General features: G+C 35.4%; 2 protein-coding genes across 15 annotated transcripts in view; one reads left to right on the forward strand and one right to left on the reverse strand.

Moving 5' to 3' along the window:
• LOC116431679 (Inositol 1,4,5,-trisphosphate receptor) overlaps positions 1–3,765 on the forward strand; it is a 45,021-nt gene extending 41,256 nt beyond the window's left edge. For all 7 annotated transcript variants that reach the window (XM_031987446.2, XM_031987451.2, XM_031987452.2 and 4 more), the window contains 8 exons: positions 68–232; positions 309–489; positions 568–660; positions 756–913; positions 985–1,150; positions 1,286–1,446; positions 1,516–1,677; positions 1,836–3,765. In XM_031987446.2, the coding sequence (XP_031843306.1) occupies positions 68–232; positions 309–489; positions 568–660; positions 756–913; positions 985–1,150; positions 1,286–1,446; positions 1,516–1,677; positions 1,836–1,916 (1,167 nt within the window). In that variant the 3' untranslated portion in view covers positions 1,917–3,765. The remainder of the gene's footprint in view (positions 1–67; positions 233–308; positions 490–567; positions 661–755; positions 914–984; positions 1,151–1,285; positions 1,447–1,515; positions 1,678–1,835) is intronic.
• LOC116431670 (uncharacterized) overlaps positions 3,765–14,546 on the reverse strand; it is a 312,877-nt gene continuing 302,095 nt past the window's right edge. For all 8 annotated transcript variants that reach the window (XM_076368499.1, XM_076368496.1, XM_076368501.1 and 5 more), the window contains 5 exons: positions 13,979–14,157; positions 13,321–13,482; positions 11,036–11,312; positions 8,197–8,338; positions 3,765–7,570 (listed from right to left, as the gene is read on the reverse strand). In XM_076368499.1, coding sequence (XP_076224614.1) covers positions 7,375–7,570; positions 8,197–8,338; positions 11,036–11,312; positions 13,321–13,482; positions 13,979–14,157 — 956 coding nt within the window. In that variant the 3' untranslated portion in view covers positions 3,765–7,374. The remainder of the gene's footprint in view (positions 7,571–8,196; positions 8,339–11,035; positions 11,313–13,320; positions 13,483–13,978; positions 14,158–14,546) is intronic.

The raw sequence follows: 14,546 nt of genomic DNA on the forward strand, positions 1-14,546 counted from the left end.
ATACAATGTAGCCCATAACAGACATGTCTAAGTCGGTTACTTTTGTAATTTAAATTATATGTTTCAGATTGTATTAAAAGTTGTACATCTTATAAGTATTATAGGTAACCAGGGCACTTTAACAAGGAGCTTAGAGCAAATAGTGACAAATGTCGAACTCTTGTATCATATATCATATCTCATATTTTGTGTTCTTGGGATTTTTATGCATCCATTTTTCTACTCAGTTTTAGTAAGTACTTATGCGCCTAAATATGCATAATTTGAGTTTTTGAATAAATATTTTCACTTAATTTTTCTGTTTTCAGCTCTTTGATGTAGTCTATCGCGAAGAAACTTTGCTCAATGTAATTAGATCTGTTACGCGAAACGGAAGATCTATTATACTCACCGCTGTTTTGGCATTAATTCTAGTTTATATGTTTTCCATTATTGGTTTCATGTTCTTCAAAGATGATTTCTTAGTATCTGTTGATAAAGACACTGTGTGTTAGTATATATTTTGATAGTACAATCCAGTTTACACAATTTAAATAGAAACGAATATATTTTTTTTATTTGTTTTAGCACCACAATCAGAAGAAAATACTGGAACATGTAACATCGCAAATAATGAGAAACTCGATGTAACTGAAACACTCTCTCGATACGTCTTAGAAGGTACTTAAATTTTTTTACTTTAAGACATGATATAGATATGATTTTCTATGAAGCTTATTTAAAATTAATTACAAAAACTTCCCGCAATTACGCAGTAAATGAGACAGAGAGACATGCAGATGCAATTAATGTCGGTGGAGAATTAAAAGAACGGTCATGTGATTCATTGGTAATGTGTATTGTCACAACATTAAATCAAGGTTTAAGAAATGGCGGTGGCATTGGTGATATTTTGCGAGCACCTTCCAGTACTGTAAGTATAAAAATATAGAATGTAAAAAATAATAACATTTAATAAATAACATTTAATGTACTTTATTACAGGAACCGCTGTTTGTTGCTAGAGTCGTGTACGATTTACTCTTCTTCTTCATTGTAATAATTATTGTTTTGAATCTAATTTTTGGTGTCATCATTGATACTTTCGCCGATCTCAGATCGGAGAAGCAGCAAAAGGAACTGATATTGAAGAATACATGTTTCATATGTGGTTAGTGTTTGGTTTATTCAAAATCATAAGTATCTTCTTCATATGGAAATTAAGGTTAAATGAAGTCTTAAAAATATATGACTATTATGCTTAGTGAAGAATATGATATAATCTTGAATTTTTCTATTTTTATAGGTTTGAATAGATCATCCTTTGATAACAAAACAGTGTCATTCGAGGAACATGTCAAACATGAACACAATATGTGGCATTACTTGTATTTCATTGTTCTAGTAAAGGTGAAAGATCCTACAGAATTTACAGGGCCTGAGTCGTATGTGTACGCTATGGTGAAGGTAATAGTCCATAGAGCTTCAAAAAATTGAGCTGTGCTTTAACTTTTAAGCTCTGTGTACTTTTTACAGGACCGAAACTTAGATTGGTTCCCGAGACTAAGGGCGAAATCGTTGGCGGCAGACGAAGGTGAAGGGGAACAAGTAGAATTAAGAAGCTTACAGTCACAATTAGAATCTACGCAACAGTTAGTGAAATGTTTATCTCAACAACTCGCCGAGCTTCGCGATCGGGTAAGTCATCTTCGTTTTACAAAGACATTTCACATTTTTTTGATCATTGATACGAATTAAATTTCTTCATACATTTAAAAATTAAGTGAAAACAACTTCATGTATTATAAATTTATATCTACTAATATAAAATTAATAATAATGGATATTTTAATTAGATGACGGAGCAACGAAAACAGAAACAGCGGCTAGGCCTTTTGAATTCTGCATCCTTGTATATGCAAAACGCTGTCACGTAAATGTAGATTATGTCCAACATCATGTTTAATTTTTAATTACATATGAATCTCAATTTGATACTCCGAACAGATATTTGATGTATAAGTTTGTGTGTGTTTTTAAGAAGCATTTAAAGACACAGGACAGTAATTTTGGGAACAAAACTCGGAAGCATTTGTATAGTTTTTTCTTACTTTTAGAAGATATGTTTCGCGTAAAAGAGCACCATTTAAATTTATTACTTTTAATATTAATCCGATTAAATGAAATTATCGTTCGTTGAATTGGTTCATTAAACTTTATGCGTTACCAGTACTAAATCAGTTATTAATATATTTCGTTTGTGTAATGAAACGAAATGTGCAAGGGATGGCTAACTGAAACAATTTCTGACAACTGTTGAATGTATGTGTTACTTAACAGTTACAAGCGTGAATAATTTGTTTCGTGTAGGAGATTAGAATAAAAATTTCTATTATAATTTGAGTAAACTTCCAGAGGCGCGTATAGGAATAGTAGTTTACAAATTAACATATCTAGAATTCTTATTAAGATTTTAACGTTTTTGCAACGTGTTTGACAAATTTTTAAGAATGTTACTGTTTTTTATCCATGAGATTGGATATGTAAAATAAATGTCGAGTATTTTATTTTATATGTTAGCAAACTTGTTTTATCGTGGTTGTATTAGATTTAAAAATTTGTAAAATAGAATACATTTTAACACATATCTTTCTTGTTGATCGTGTAACTAATATCTTCTTGTAAGAATAAGTCCGTAAAATATATTGTTAAATTCATTTTATAATGTGAATTAACTTGATCAAATTGATTTCATGTTATCATAAATTTTCTCTATATTAATTGCTAAATTATGTACAGATTCTTAGATCATGAGCGTAATAATTACCTTATGAATTAACGAATGAATTTTAACATCGAACATTTTTGCATTACATCGGGAGAACAAATTTTGTTGACCATAAGGCTTTAATAAGATTAACACAAAATTAAATATATTACTATCCAATATCCATTACTGAATATTCATTTAAAACCGATTAGTTATTTTAGAAAATATTAAATATATGAACATTTACTTCGTCCATTTGAGAAGCAATAGAATGAAAATCCAATAAGCTATTCAATGTTGATAAAATATTCGCTGTTTTACAATTATCTATTTCCCTGAAACCGAGTGCCAAGAGATATATAAATTGATTATGGAGTAACTAAACCATGATTAAAATAATCGTTCAATTGATCACAGTGTAGCTCATTTCCGTGTCATAGATATTTCTAACGAATTAATGTTAATAAATATCATTGTTTAGTTGCAATGACGTAAACGTAAATTAAGGATAATCGTATTTAAAACAAATTCAGTGGAAACATTGATAAACTCATTATTATACACGCATTGTTAGTGCAATATTGGATTACGTTGTTAATTAATCTCAAATTATTTTCCACTAACATGTTCGCTGGATGACATTCACCATCCGACTGTGTCTATAAACACTTTATATATAGATAGATGTATATGGATATATTGTATGTTGATAATTTTTTTAAGATAGTAAATTTAATAGATGTATTGTACATATTTCTCGTTCGATGTTATCCATTTCCTGTTACTATTTGTACGTGTTAAGAGAGTAATTGTTTCCCTTAGAAGTGTCATTTCATTTTGTGCCAACTTTATAAAATTTTAACAAAATGTTATTTAAGATCTGCGCCACGTGCACCCGATAATCGAACGCAAACGTGTTACCTGTAGATGTACATGTTTCATATTCCGAATGTAGGATGTATAAATAATAATACAGATTGTATTGAAACTTGTATGTGAATAAATTGTTCTTTTTTAATAAATCGAGTCAACTTTCTAAATGAAAAGTTAACATTGTCCATGCGATTGCTGGTCTGTTGGTTTTTTATGATTTCAGCGATTGTGATTGAAAATTGATAAATATAGTTTTCGTTATTTTCAGATCACAATTGCTTCATAATATGTTATTTTAAACCAATTTTTTGTTTTTATAAAATGTAGTTAACGAAACTGAATATGTGCAAACGTTTTTTTCTATTTATTACTAGTGATATGAAGAATGATGAATGCATTTGGTTTTCATTTCATTTTATTTATACTTTATATGAAACAATTGACTATTTATTGTGACTTAGATATACGCGGCTAGTACATACATGTAACATGTATTTCTTCTTCTTTAGTTAGACATGCCTTGTGCAAAACCGGTACATTCGTTTAAGGAACAAACCGTGTTATAATCGTTGTGAATTATACTTCGTCGAGCGATGTGAGAAAGAATGCCTCGTATTCGCATTTAACATTATCGCCTTCTCTTGAAACTAACGATAGCATTTCGAGAAACAGTTCACCGATTTGGAACACAAGTTATTGAGTGCACATGTCTCCGGGTGACGACAGTTACAATTATTAAAAGACGTGCAACTTTTCAATTATATACTTTTTTTCCATTTTCTCCTATTCAATAGCGTGTCACCTTCCATTCAATACGGCGCAATTAATTACATCGTGACTTTCAACTCTGTTTCGACGAGGTTGCAGAAAAGTGGCTCGCGAACATCCGAGCTGTTCGCTTATCATACAAACTTTAATATCTTTAACTTCCGACGAAGTTAGACTTCGATCTTTTTTCTTTAATCTTTCGATCATTACCAGCCTTCTCGCAGGGTGTAAATTACAATGGGGTAAGTCAGTCTTTCTATTCGCTAGTATAAATTAAGACTAAATTAAATGTATGAATTTAAAGCTGTTTTCAATGGATATTATAATAAAAATAATTCTGGTATAAAAACAAAATCTTTGGTAGGAATGAGATAGAAACGTTTCACGGAGATATTAAACACTAAAAACAGTGTTATTAATATTATCGAAGGTTCGTAATGATTCAGTTGATCCCGTGTTACACGAGTCCCTCTTAACAGGCATCAAAGTCTTTCAACAGAACTGCGTTACATTGCAGCAGAATGGTGCTTAATCTTCTTCATATTTTGAGTTTAAATAAGATCGCTTAATAAATGAAATAAGAGTAATAATCTTAACTATGAGATACTCTCTTAAAATTAAGTTGAGAAACTCGAGTAAACGTTTGAAAACTTTTTTCCATTTTTCAATAAAAAAAGTGCAGTAACACAGGAAGTATTATTCAAAATGTATTTTCTCATTCATTTATTAAAAAAGAACCTCATTTAAACTGAATTTATGATAACGGAGAAATTACTCTTCATTGGATGCTCGTTGCACGCGATCTGATCGTACGATACAAAAGGAACGCACTGAACAAATGGCATGCAAAATGTAACATCTTGCTCAAGAGAAACATTTGGAACGAAGAAAATTATTTCTAATACGGTGTACAAATAATTGCGGCGATCATGTTACAAAATTACAGAATCCGATGGAATCGTTTACATCGGTGGATGGTTCTTCGAGTAGTTCAATTATTTCGCTTGTCGCTAATTTAATGTTGCTTCGGTCGATACGTACATCAAACATTCACGTTCTAACTCTTACTTTCGGCTTAGTCTAACAATCAATCGCGTAACCGGAAGTCGATCGATATATCTTCTTGTCGCGAGAGATTCCCTTCTTTTCTCGTTCTTTCGTGTGTCGTATAACAATTATTACTTCGTTCACTGTTCTCTCTTTTTTTAATATATAACTTCTCCCTATCAGCAAACGTTTCTTTCGCGGAAGAAGAGCCATCTCTGGACTTTCACCGGTACGCGGTAACAATTAGTCGAGAAATGCACTGGAATGGCACTCGAAGCTCGTTCGTTAAAATACAATCTGTCTCCATTCACGGAACCGTCCCTCGTGTACAATAAATTATCATATAATTTACAATGAACTTCGACAACTTAACAGTAGCTCGTGATACTCTGTACAAATCCTACATTCCTCTACCATCAGTATGTACAAGAGACTATGTGTCATAATATAACTTCTTCCACGTTTACTTTGGCATTTGCATGAGAGAGGTGACGTGTGGTTTCTCGCTACTTCAAATCCGTGCATCGCGTTTTTTCTTTCGTTTTCTTCCCTCTTCGATTTTACTCGCTATATTTATATTTATATGCGTGCGCAGACCGAGACGTCTGGAAGAGATTGCACGACATGTGTCTGCCTCGGTTTATGCGTGCTTGCTCTTTTACTCTTAGATTTTCAAAGAGAACGAAAATACTATCGTTATTCTGAAACATCATTATTGAAACTATAAAAACAATGAATCGAGTTTCTCGTCAAAATTTATAACATTAAGTTAAGAAAATTTCTCGTCAGAATTTATGCGGACAACTTATGCACATATAAAATAATCTTTACTTGATGTTTATTGACATTAATTGTTGTTTCTTTTAAATTGTAGGATAGAGGAAACATAGAGGTAATTTGCAAAGTGTTAATGCTTGTGGACTGTGGTCTTATGTACCTCTGTGTTTTAGGAAGATTGTCACTATTTACGAAGTAACAGACACATTTATGTTTTTCCTTACAGACGTTTCACCCGGCGTGCAGGTTTATGTATATGCGTACGTATGTATAATATGTACATGGTCTATTTGAATCTTATAGCTAAAACGAGTGGTATACACCGAGTGATTCGTAGTATATATATATCTCTTCTCGATTTTATCCGTAATTCATATATTTATATATTTATATATATAGTTCGACTAGTTTATTGAATTCCAAAATTCAGGTTGACGCCGATTCAGTGTCGATTCTATCGACGATACCGTGCTTCTTTTATTTTGATCGACGTATTTCAATAATTACTACAACGTTGATCACATTTCTATCGTAACCGAATCATCCACAATCTGTGAATATCTTATGGAGGCCTTAACCGAATTATTTTGGAATTCTTATTTCCCTCCGGTGTTCGATGCTCGTGTTTGAATAAAATCTAGGGAAATGTAGTTAAAGTTCCCAATTGTGCCTACTTCTTTATTACATTTAATATAGGTTTTACTGGAAATAATTTTAAAAATCAGATCTTTTAAATCTGGTCAATGTCCGTTTGAAACAATTTCAAACACAATATTTACTTCAGAAATTAGTTCATTCTATGGTATAAAACAAATTTTTTAGTGATTTCTAGCAAATAGTTAATGTTGCATCAATAAAGAAAGAACATTATATATAATAATTATAATTTTATAGACGTGTCGGTAGCGATATAATTCATAATTGATTCTTTGACTCTTAACGCTTCATCCCGATTGATCATTACGGTTATTTAATTCTTTGAACTTTGATTATTCGTTTTTCAGGACAATATATGTAGCTTAATAATAGTATAAAAACACGAGCATCAACGTATCATTTGAACGTTGTTATTTACATATCCAAGGGAATCCTTAGGCTCGTTCGTATAGTTTCTCATTAAACAGGAACGTGTACGGGCACAATGTGTGGAGTTCGTTCACTCAACAAACGGCCACGTAAGTTAGAAATACTGTGGCGAGCATTAGGATCTGTGTTCTATGCTCTCCACTTCCGGTCGAGGAACTGAGCACATGATTCGATGACGGCGATGGCGCGCTCTTGTGCGTGTTCGCAATTACTGATGCGCTCCTCCATTTTATGGTGTACTCGGGGGCTGTCCTCCCCAAAGCTTGTAATCTGTGAACAACAAAAGATTATATTTCCTTTCCAAACAATAATAAGTAAAATTATATTCTTTTCTAATTTCACCGTGGAAGTGAATATAAACTATATTAATTATTATTTTAACTATGGTGGCCGTACAGGTCTACAAAACTTGGAAAGTATCAATCGTGATATACCATGTATTTCATTTCATTTTCGCAGGGAATATTTCTACTCCCCATCTAATATATTAACGAAATGGTTACGACAAATTAATTGTCCTGTTTATATCGATATTCATGTTCGTGTTCATGTTCATGTGTTTAATTAAAGCATCTTGTAAACGCCTCCGGCGGTTCATCCGATTCGGTGCAGTGGTACGAAACATGAAAACCGTAATTTCTATGTGATAAACTCGATACTAGCTCGTGTAAACAATATTTCTGGAAGTTTCAGCTTTAAGCTGAACCGTATGGTTATGGTGGAAAATAGCTTTTCGTAAATTGTTATAATTTAAGACACGATGTTATAATGTTTTGGATAGTATTTATCGAAAAGTACTATTTAATTGTCGCTAATTAGTACAAGTGACGAAAGATCTCGACGATGTTTCGGCGATTTCCGGCTAAAATCATTCGTGCCTTGGGGATGAAACTCACCTAACTACCACGGTGTTCATTTTCCATGGGAGAGTGAAATTTTTGTACGTATCCCTCGAGCAGAATGTGTGCAATCTTGGCCCCGCCGGGTCTCCGTTTTTGCTGTATTCGTGTATCGTCAGATTCCAGGCGGTGCACGGACCTGCGGCAAGGAAGAAAGCAGGAAAAAGTTCAGTGCACGCCGGTGACCGGTCTATATACATTTTTCACGCGACGAGAAGTGTCTGGAGAAGTTGACGCTATAATTTAATGTTCGTCCCCCAGAGTAAAAAAGTTGTACTAAATATCAGGTCAATGCGTTTTCATGCGCCCTAAGGAACACTTCTTCTTTGGTGGCCAAGAAAAGAATCCCTTAGGAACTGCTTTCTATGAAAAAAATGATAAAGTCAATGGTATGTAAGATTTCACAAATTTATCGTCATTTGTCTGAATATAAAGTTGTTTTCTCTTTCATAACACGCGAACACTGAAACAGTCTTTCTTATCAAAGGTAATCAATTTATGTAAAACTTATTACAAATAGATTTTTAGAGAAATCTATAAATCTATAAATAGGCAAATCTATTTGTACTAATATAAAAGATATGAAAGACATAAAGATATAAAAAGAGTACATCGCGATGAAATAAACTTATCGAAAGTAATGACGACTGTTGAGTGACTAGTTGCAGAACGATAATGTTTGAATTGTTTATTTTTTAAATATCTAGAAACTAATCATCACAGTTACGATGATCTAAAATATTTTATTTGAAATATTTTCTGTTAAACCAACGAATTGTTTATACAAAAAGTTTTCTTAATGTAGGATAATCTAAAATAAAGATTCGTCTGCGGTTTATAACTGTGTTCCAGACATATTGACAATCAAACTGGCATCAATTACTCCCTTCTCAATGATTGTCAATACTGATAGTCGGAGCGGACTTTGCCGTGCGTCAAATGTTATATCTGCGACAATTAATTGCGAAACGAGCTCCCTTAATTGGTTGTTCGGGAATGCATACGAGTTTCACTCTTGACTCGAAACGATATATGGAAGAGCGAACGGTTGACAATCAATAACGATACGACAAATTCATTACTCCCCACTTTTTCTCGCTTTATCATTACACAGTTTCAATATTTAAATTTTCATTCCATGCGTCGCCCCGACATTCGACAATGGCCAGCGTTTCTCTTTATTTTGCAACTAAAAATTTCCTTCATCCTAAAATTATTAAAAAACAGATTTTCACGAGAAACCTACAGCCCAACGAAAATTCCGCTTTTGACGAGCGTCGAGAACGCTTCGCCCCTTTTAAAAATGAATTAAACGCTGAAATTTAAATCAGTGAATAATGAATACGTTTCACATCGCGTAGTGTATATTCTTCATTATTTGGATTTGATAATTGAGAGGTAGAAAAGCGCTCTTTTTTACGAATTATGTTATAACCATATATGTCGGGGATGAAACAAATTTACAATAATTAAACTATGGGATTCTTAACGTTCTATAGACATATTTTTGTAAATAGTAAAATCTACTTTCCCATACAATTACCAGTATGAATTTCATAAACGAAAGTCCTGGTTTCATTCATTTCACAACACAGAAGAATTAAAAGCGAATCATAAAGTACCAACACCACCTAGAAAGCAGTACAATAAACGATACGATATAACCAACGTCAACATAGCCAACGTTAACAAAGGCATTTTCTCGAACAAACGAAATCTCGAGGCATCCATCGGATTGATAGATAGAACGAGATAACCTTTCGTCTCGCAATCTTTGGTAATCCGTTACGAAGAGTCACGGAGGTGACTGTCGCCGGTAAGAGAAGAGAAAACCGCATTGTCGGAATGGGAGTGTAGATCGAGTGGTATGTGAAAGCCATTTTCCTCGGTTCGGTCGACCGCACTGGCTTCGGTTGTTGTTTCGCGATGAGAATGCGACGCGCGAAGCGGAAAGTCGAAGAAAGGCCCGGCCCGGAGTAGAGGCAGCAACAGCAACAGTGGAAAGAGGAAATCGAGGGAAAAGGTAGGCTGGCTTTAAAGACTCCGACTAGTTCGCGTTGTCCGGGCAAATCCGATGGTTCCTTTAATCTCGGAGTCCCGCTTCGTTTTCGAGGCTACGCCGCCACGGAAAGGGACCGTGGTCCTCCTTTTCTACGGCCACTCTGTTTACCTCCTCCTTTCTTCGGCCAGTGCGCCCTACGACCATACTCAATGGCGTGGACAAGGAATGCCCAGCCAAAAGCGTAATCGAACGGAACTCAACGAAACCGGTACAGAGAGTATCGTTCCGCGAAACAGTCATCTTTTGCTTTCTCTCCTGAATTAACGGCCAAAGAAAAGTTTCCCTTTCGAGATTGCGACTCGGGTATACCCGTGGCTCGTTAAACATTGTCCTTTTTATAGCCTTTATTTAGGCTGAAGTTCGCATAATTACTGAGTCCCTTCCCATTCAGATGGATTGTGAATTATTCGGGATATCGTTAAGCCAGCCAGTTTTTATTAAGATTTTTAGTTTCGTCGGGGATTCCTCGGAATGAAGAGGTTTATTGTTTCCTTGTATTGTTCGTTTCCTTAATATTTCGGTTAATTTTCGGGAACGTGCCCCCGTCGTTGTCTTTATTATATACAAAAATCTACAGTGTTTGTGCGTAGTGTATTAATTTTTCTCGTAAACTAATAATTAACGTTCTGCTAATCGATAATTCAATTTTTCTTTGATCGACGTTGCGAGTAATGGTAACAATGACGTTCTTCTCAGTTAATTTACGAACGTTAGAGAGATTTCATTTATGAAAATATAATCACGGTGTGTTGCAAAGAGGAACCGTATACTTACGGCTCTGTGTAGATTTCACTTCGATGGTGAGCTGTCGATCCGTCAAGGAGTTCAAGATCCACGTGCACTTCTGCTGATAATACTGATTGAGCTTTAATCCGGTGCTGGCTAGGTCACCGCCGTTAACCTCGCCTTCCGGTTTGCTGGTGTTGTGATCGCCGCAGTAAGTGTCGTTGATAAACTCGTAAGCCGCACGGAAATTGAGGCCTGCCTCGGAGAACCTTGACCATTCGATGTACACTGGTGTCCAGCTACGGATACCAACGGGCAGCCAGTCCTGTGTGACAGATCATAGATAAGCGAAACATCTTTCACGTACGTGAAATAGTCTCAACGTTTATTTCTCTTAGAGAAGCTAAACCTCTATACACGAATCTTATCTGTTACTAAAGCGAATTACGGTGTTCTCTTCCCACAGTCACGTCAATTGGAACGTAAATGGTTGTATTCACCCTCTGAACTCGGTAGGTGACTCCCAGTCACCATTTGATCTGACGCAGTAAAACTATAAAATCTGATATTTAATGTTCAACTTTGTATAACGCCTCGATATATGAAATATTGGAATAAAGTAGCTTTGTTCCCCAATATACTTGTGATTTCCCTTCGAATTAGTTTCAAAGAATATCGTCTTTGTTTCGTCAAAAAATGTGAAATATTTCTAGTGAGAAACTTCCGAGTGCAAAGGGTTAAATAACAGTACTAAAATAATGTTACATCTATTATATTATTATAGCTCAGCCACTAATTATTATACACGAATACCCATAAAAATAGTGTTATAACATCCTCATCTTTATGTAGGTATATCTAAAGATTTGATTTCCTTCAAAAATTGCTGGAACTATTGACTATCATATTGTTCGTATAACAATATGATATTATGTAATATTCTCTATATTTAGAGAACTGTAATCCAGCGGTCGAAAAATAACTATATGAAAAAGAAGTGATATCGTAAAGAAGGAAAAGAAAGTACAAAGTATTCGGTATTTGTGTATTCTGCGAACAATATGCGATCAATGAAGAATGGTGAAGCTTAGCTGTTTCTTTTAAAAGGAAAAATAGATGACAGTGAAAGTTTCCAGCGTACAGGTTTCCCGGAGGGTTAATTTCATCAGACCGAATCTATCGTAACATATTTCACTTTTTCTTCTCGATGTGTTTTGTAAATTGCTCAACGTGAGGTCTCCCCCTTCGATCCATCTTTCTCACTTCCCCTCTTCCTCTTCCGTTCCCCCTAATCGAACAGGAAAACAATTTCTCTGTTCTTCTTGTTTCCAACTTTCACTGTACATGCGCATTATTTGTTTTATTCGCAAGCCGGTGAAATCGTTCAAAGTAATTCCGAGCCAGGCTGATGGAATAGGTGTTGAATAGAACGGGAGACCATTCAGTGTCCAGCCAATACAATCGGCGAGTGCCGCGTTTGCCCGTGAATGAAACCAGAATGAAACGGTGGCAGTCGGACGTGAACGGCAGAAATAAAAGGGGGAAAAGAGAATGGCGTCGGCGGGAGGGGTGGAAAGGCGGGGGGATAGTGCTTGCAGAGCGTTTTTCGAATTAAACGATCTTAGTCAATGATGTGACACCTGCGTTCCCTTGGCGTCATTCATGAGTACCGGAACATCCTTGTTTCTGTGCATCGACTCGCGAAAGAATTCGAGAAATCTAACTTCACTGATGTTAAAGTAGTAGTGGTAGAAGTAATATTTAAGAAATACTCGTATTAGAATTTCTAAAATGAAAGTAAAATCCAAGTATGTACGTAACTTATTACCTGTGGAATTTAGTTTAAAAAATCTCTCGTTTTGCGCACAATAAAATGGAAAACATGAAGTATTTTAATGAAAATCCAAAGCAAACCAAAGAAGAATTACATGTTTATCTGAAAAGGTAAAGAATTCATCGTTGAAAGAATTAGTATCATTTCAAGCTTTAAGATGACGTGTATACTCGTCAAACGCAGTTAACTAGTTAATATTCTAGAGTAATTCTTCATTTTACTCGTAAAATATTATTTACCGGATCACTGCACGGTAAATCAATAATTCGGTATGCCTGACAAATTATACTCTTGTATCACTTGTTCGCGCATAAACTTTTTGCTAACACGTGACCGGCCAGGAACGGTGTACATTCCGCGTCACGTTACCCGTTTATTGTAGGATATTAAAACATACACTTAGCTCTAGTCTAACCGGATTTTCAATTTCCATTTAGATTCAGGAGGCAGTCGCGTCGCGTCGCCAGGAAGATAACGATCGTTCTGGGTTTCCGCTCACCTGATAATTTCCGCAGAGGCAAGTGACGATGTGGCCAGTTTCAGAGACGAGCAGAAGGCGGTCCATGTTCTCCAGGGACTCTCCGCTGACGCAGTGACAGCCGCTGTCCCCGCACTTGGTTTCGCAAGGGTTATTTGGTCGCTGTTCCGAGCTGCTCTCCACCTACGAATACAGCAACACATCGTTTAGCCACCCAGCGTTCTGTTCTTTCCGGAAAGTTATTAATCAGAAAATAACTTCAGAAGACACAGCTCCGAAGAAGACTATAAAACAAGGAATTAAAGAATATCCTTCAGTACTAAGATGATAGCAAATATTATATTCAATCTTTTATTCTGCAGCAATGACATGATAACCATGTTTGCGTAAAAACATTAGGCTTAATAAAGTGTTAACAATAAAAGGGTTATAAGAAATAGAATTGACCAAGTGGCTTCTGTCCTTTTTTGTACTGTTATATTTTATTATATCCATGTACACCCTGCGAATGAGTTCTCAAGAAAAATTTGTTTCTACAATGAATTATAGAATTGAAGCGTCATTTCATAATTCCCTGTCGCGATTCAATTTAGCGATGTATTTAAGAGAAGTCGGTAACTAATACTCTTCGCTTTTAGAGATACTACCGTGCGGGGCAAGTGTAGATCGAAGGACTTACGCGGATGATGACCGACTGATTACGCGCTGGGATGAAGTGCTGCCTGCATTTTATCGGCCCCTTCATGGCGAATAATCGGTGGGGCTCCGGATGCACTACGGAACCGTTCACTCGTGACGTCAATCCGTAATATTCGACGTCGCACACACTGGCCGGTTGTTGAGTGCCACCCTCGCGTTCTGAAATATCGACAACGGCGTCGTCTGTGCGATTGAAATCGTAGTAGTCGGGAAGGATTAAAACTATTTTCGATAGCTGACGTCTGGCCGATACCGACGGATCATATGGTACAACTGAACGGAACTGAAATTTGTCAGACTTAAAATACCGTTATTCCACTCGATCAAAATCGAAGTCGGTCAATTCGCTAAAGAGTAGGATAAGCTTCTGCAATTCTCAAATAATTATACCATTTCTCTGTGAAATGCTAATGCTCATCTGTTTTGAACAACCAAAGAATGTGACATGTTACACGATCGTGAAAATAAATACTATATTAACCGAATTGTACTAAGAAGAGAAGTTATCGAATCAGGAAATTAAAAAAATTATGAAAATTTCTGTGTAA

Source organism: Nomia melanderi, chromosome 6 (genome assembly GCF_051020985.1).
Source record: "Nomia melanderi isolate GNS246 chromosome 6, iyNomMela1, whole genome shotgun sequence".
NCBI classification, from domain to species: Eukaryota; Metazoa; Arthropoda; class Insecta; order Hymenoptera; family Halictidae; genus Nomia; species Nomia melanderi.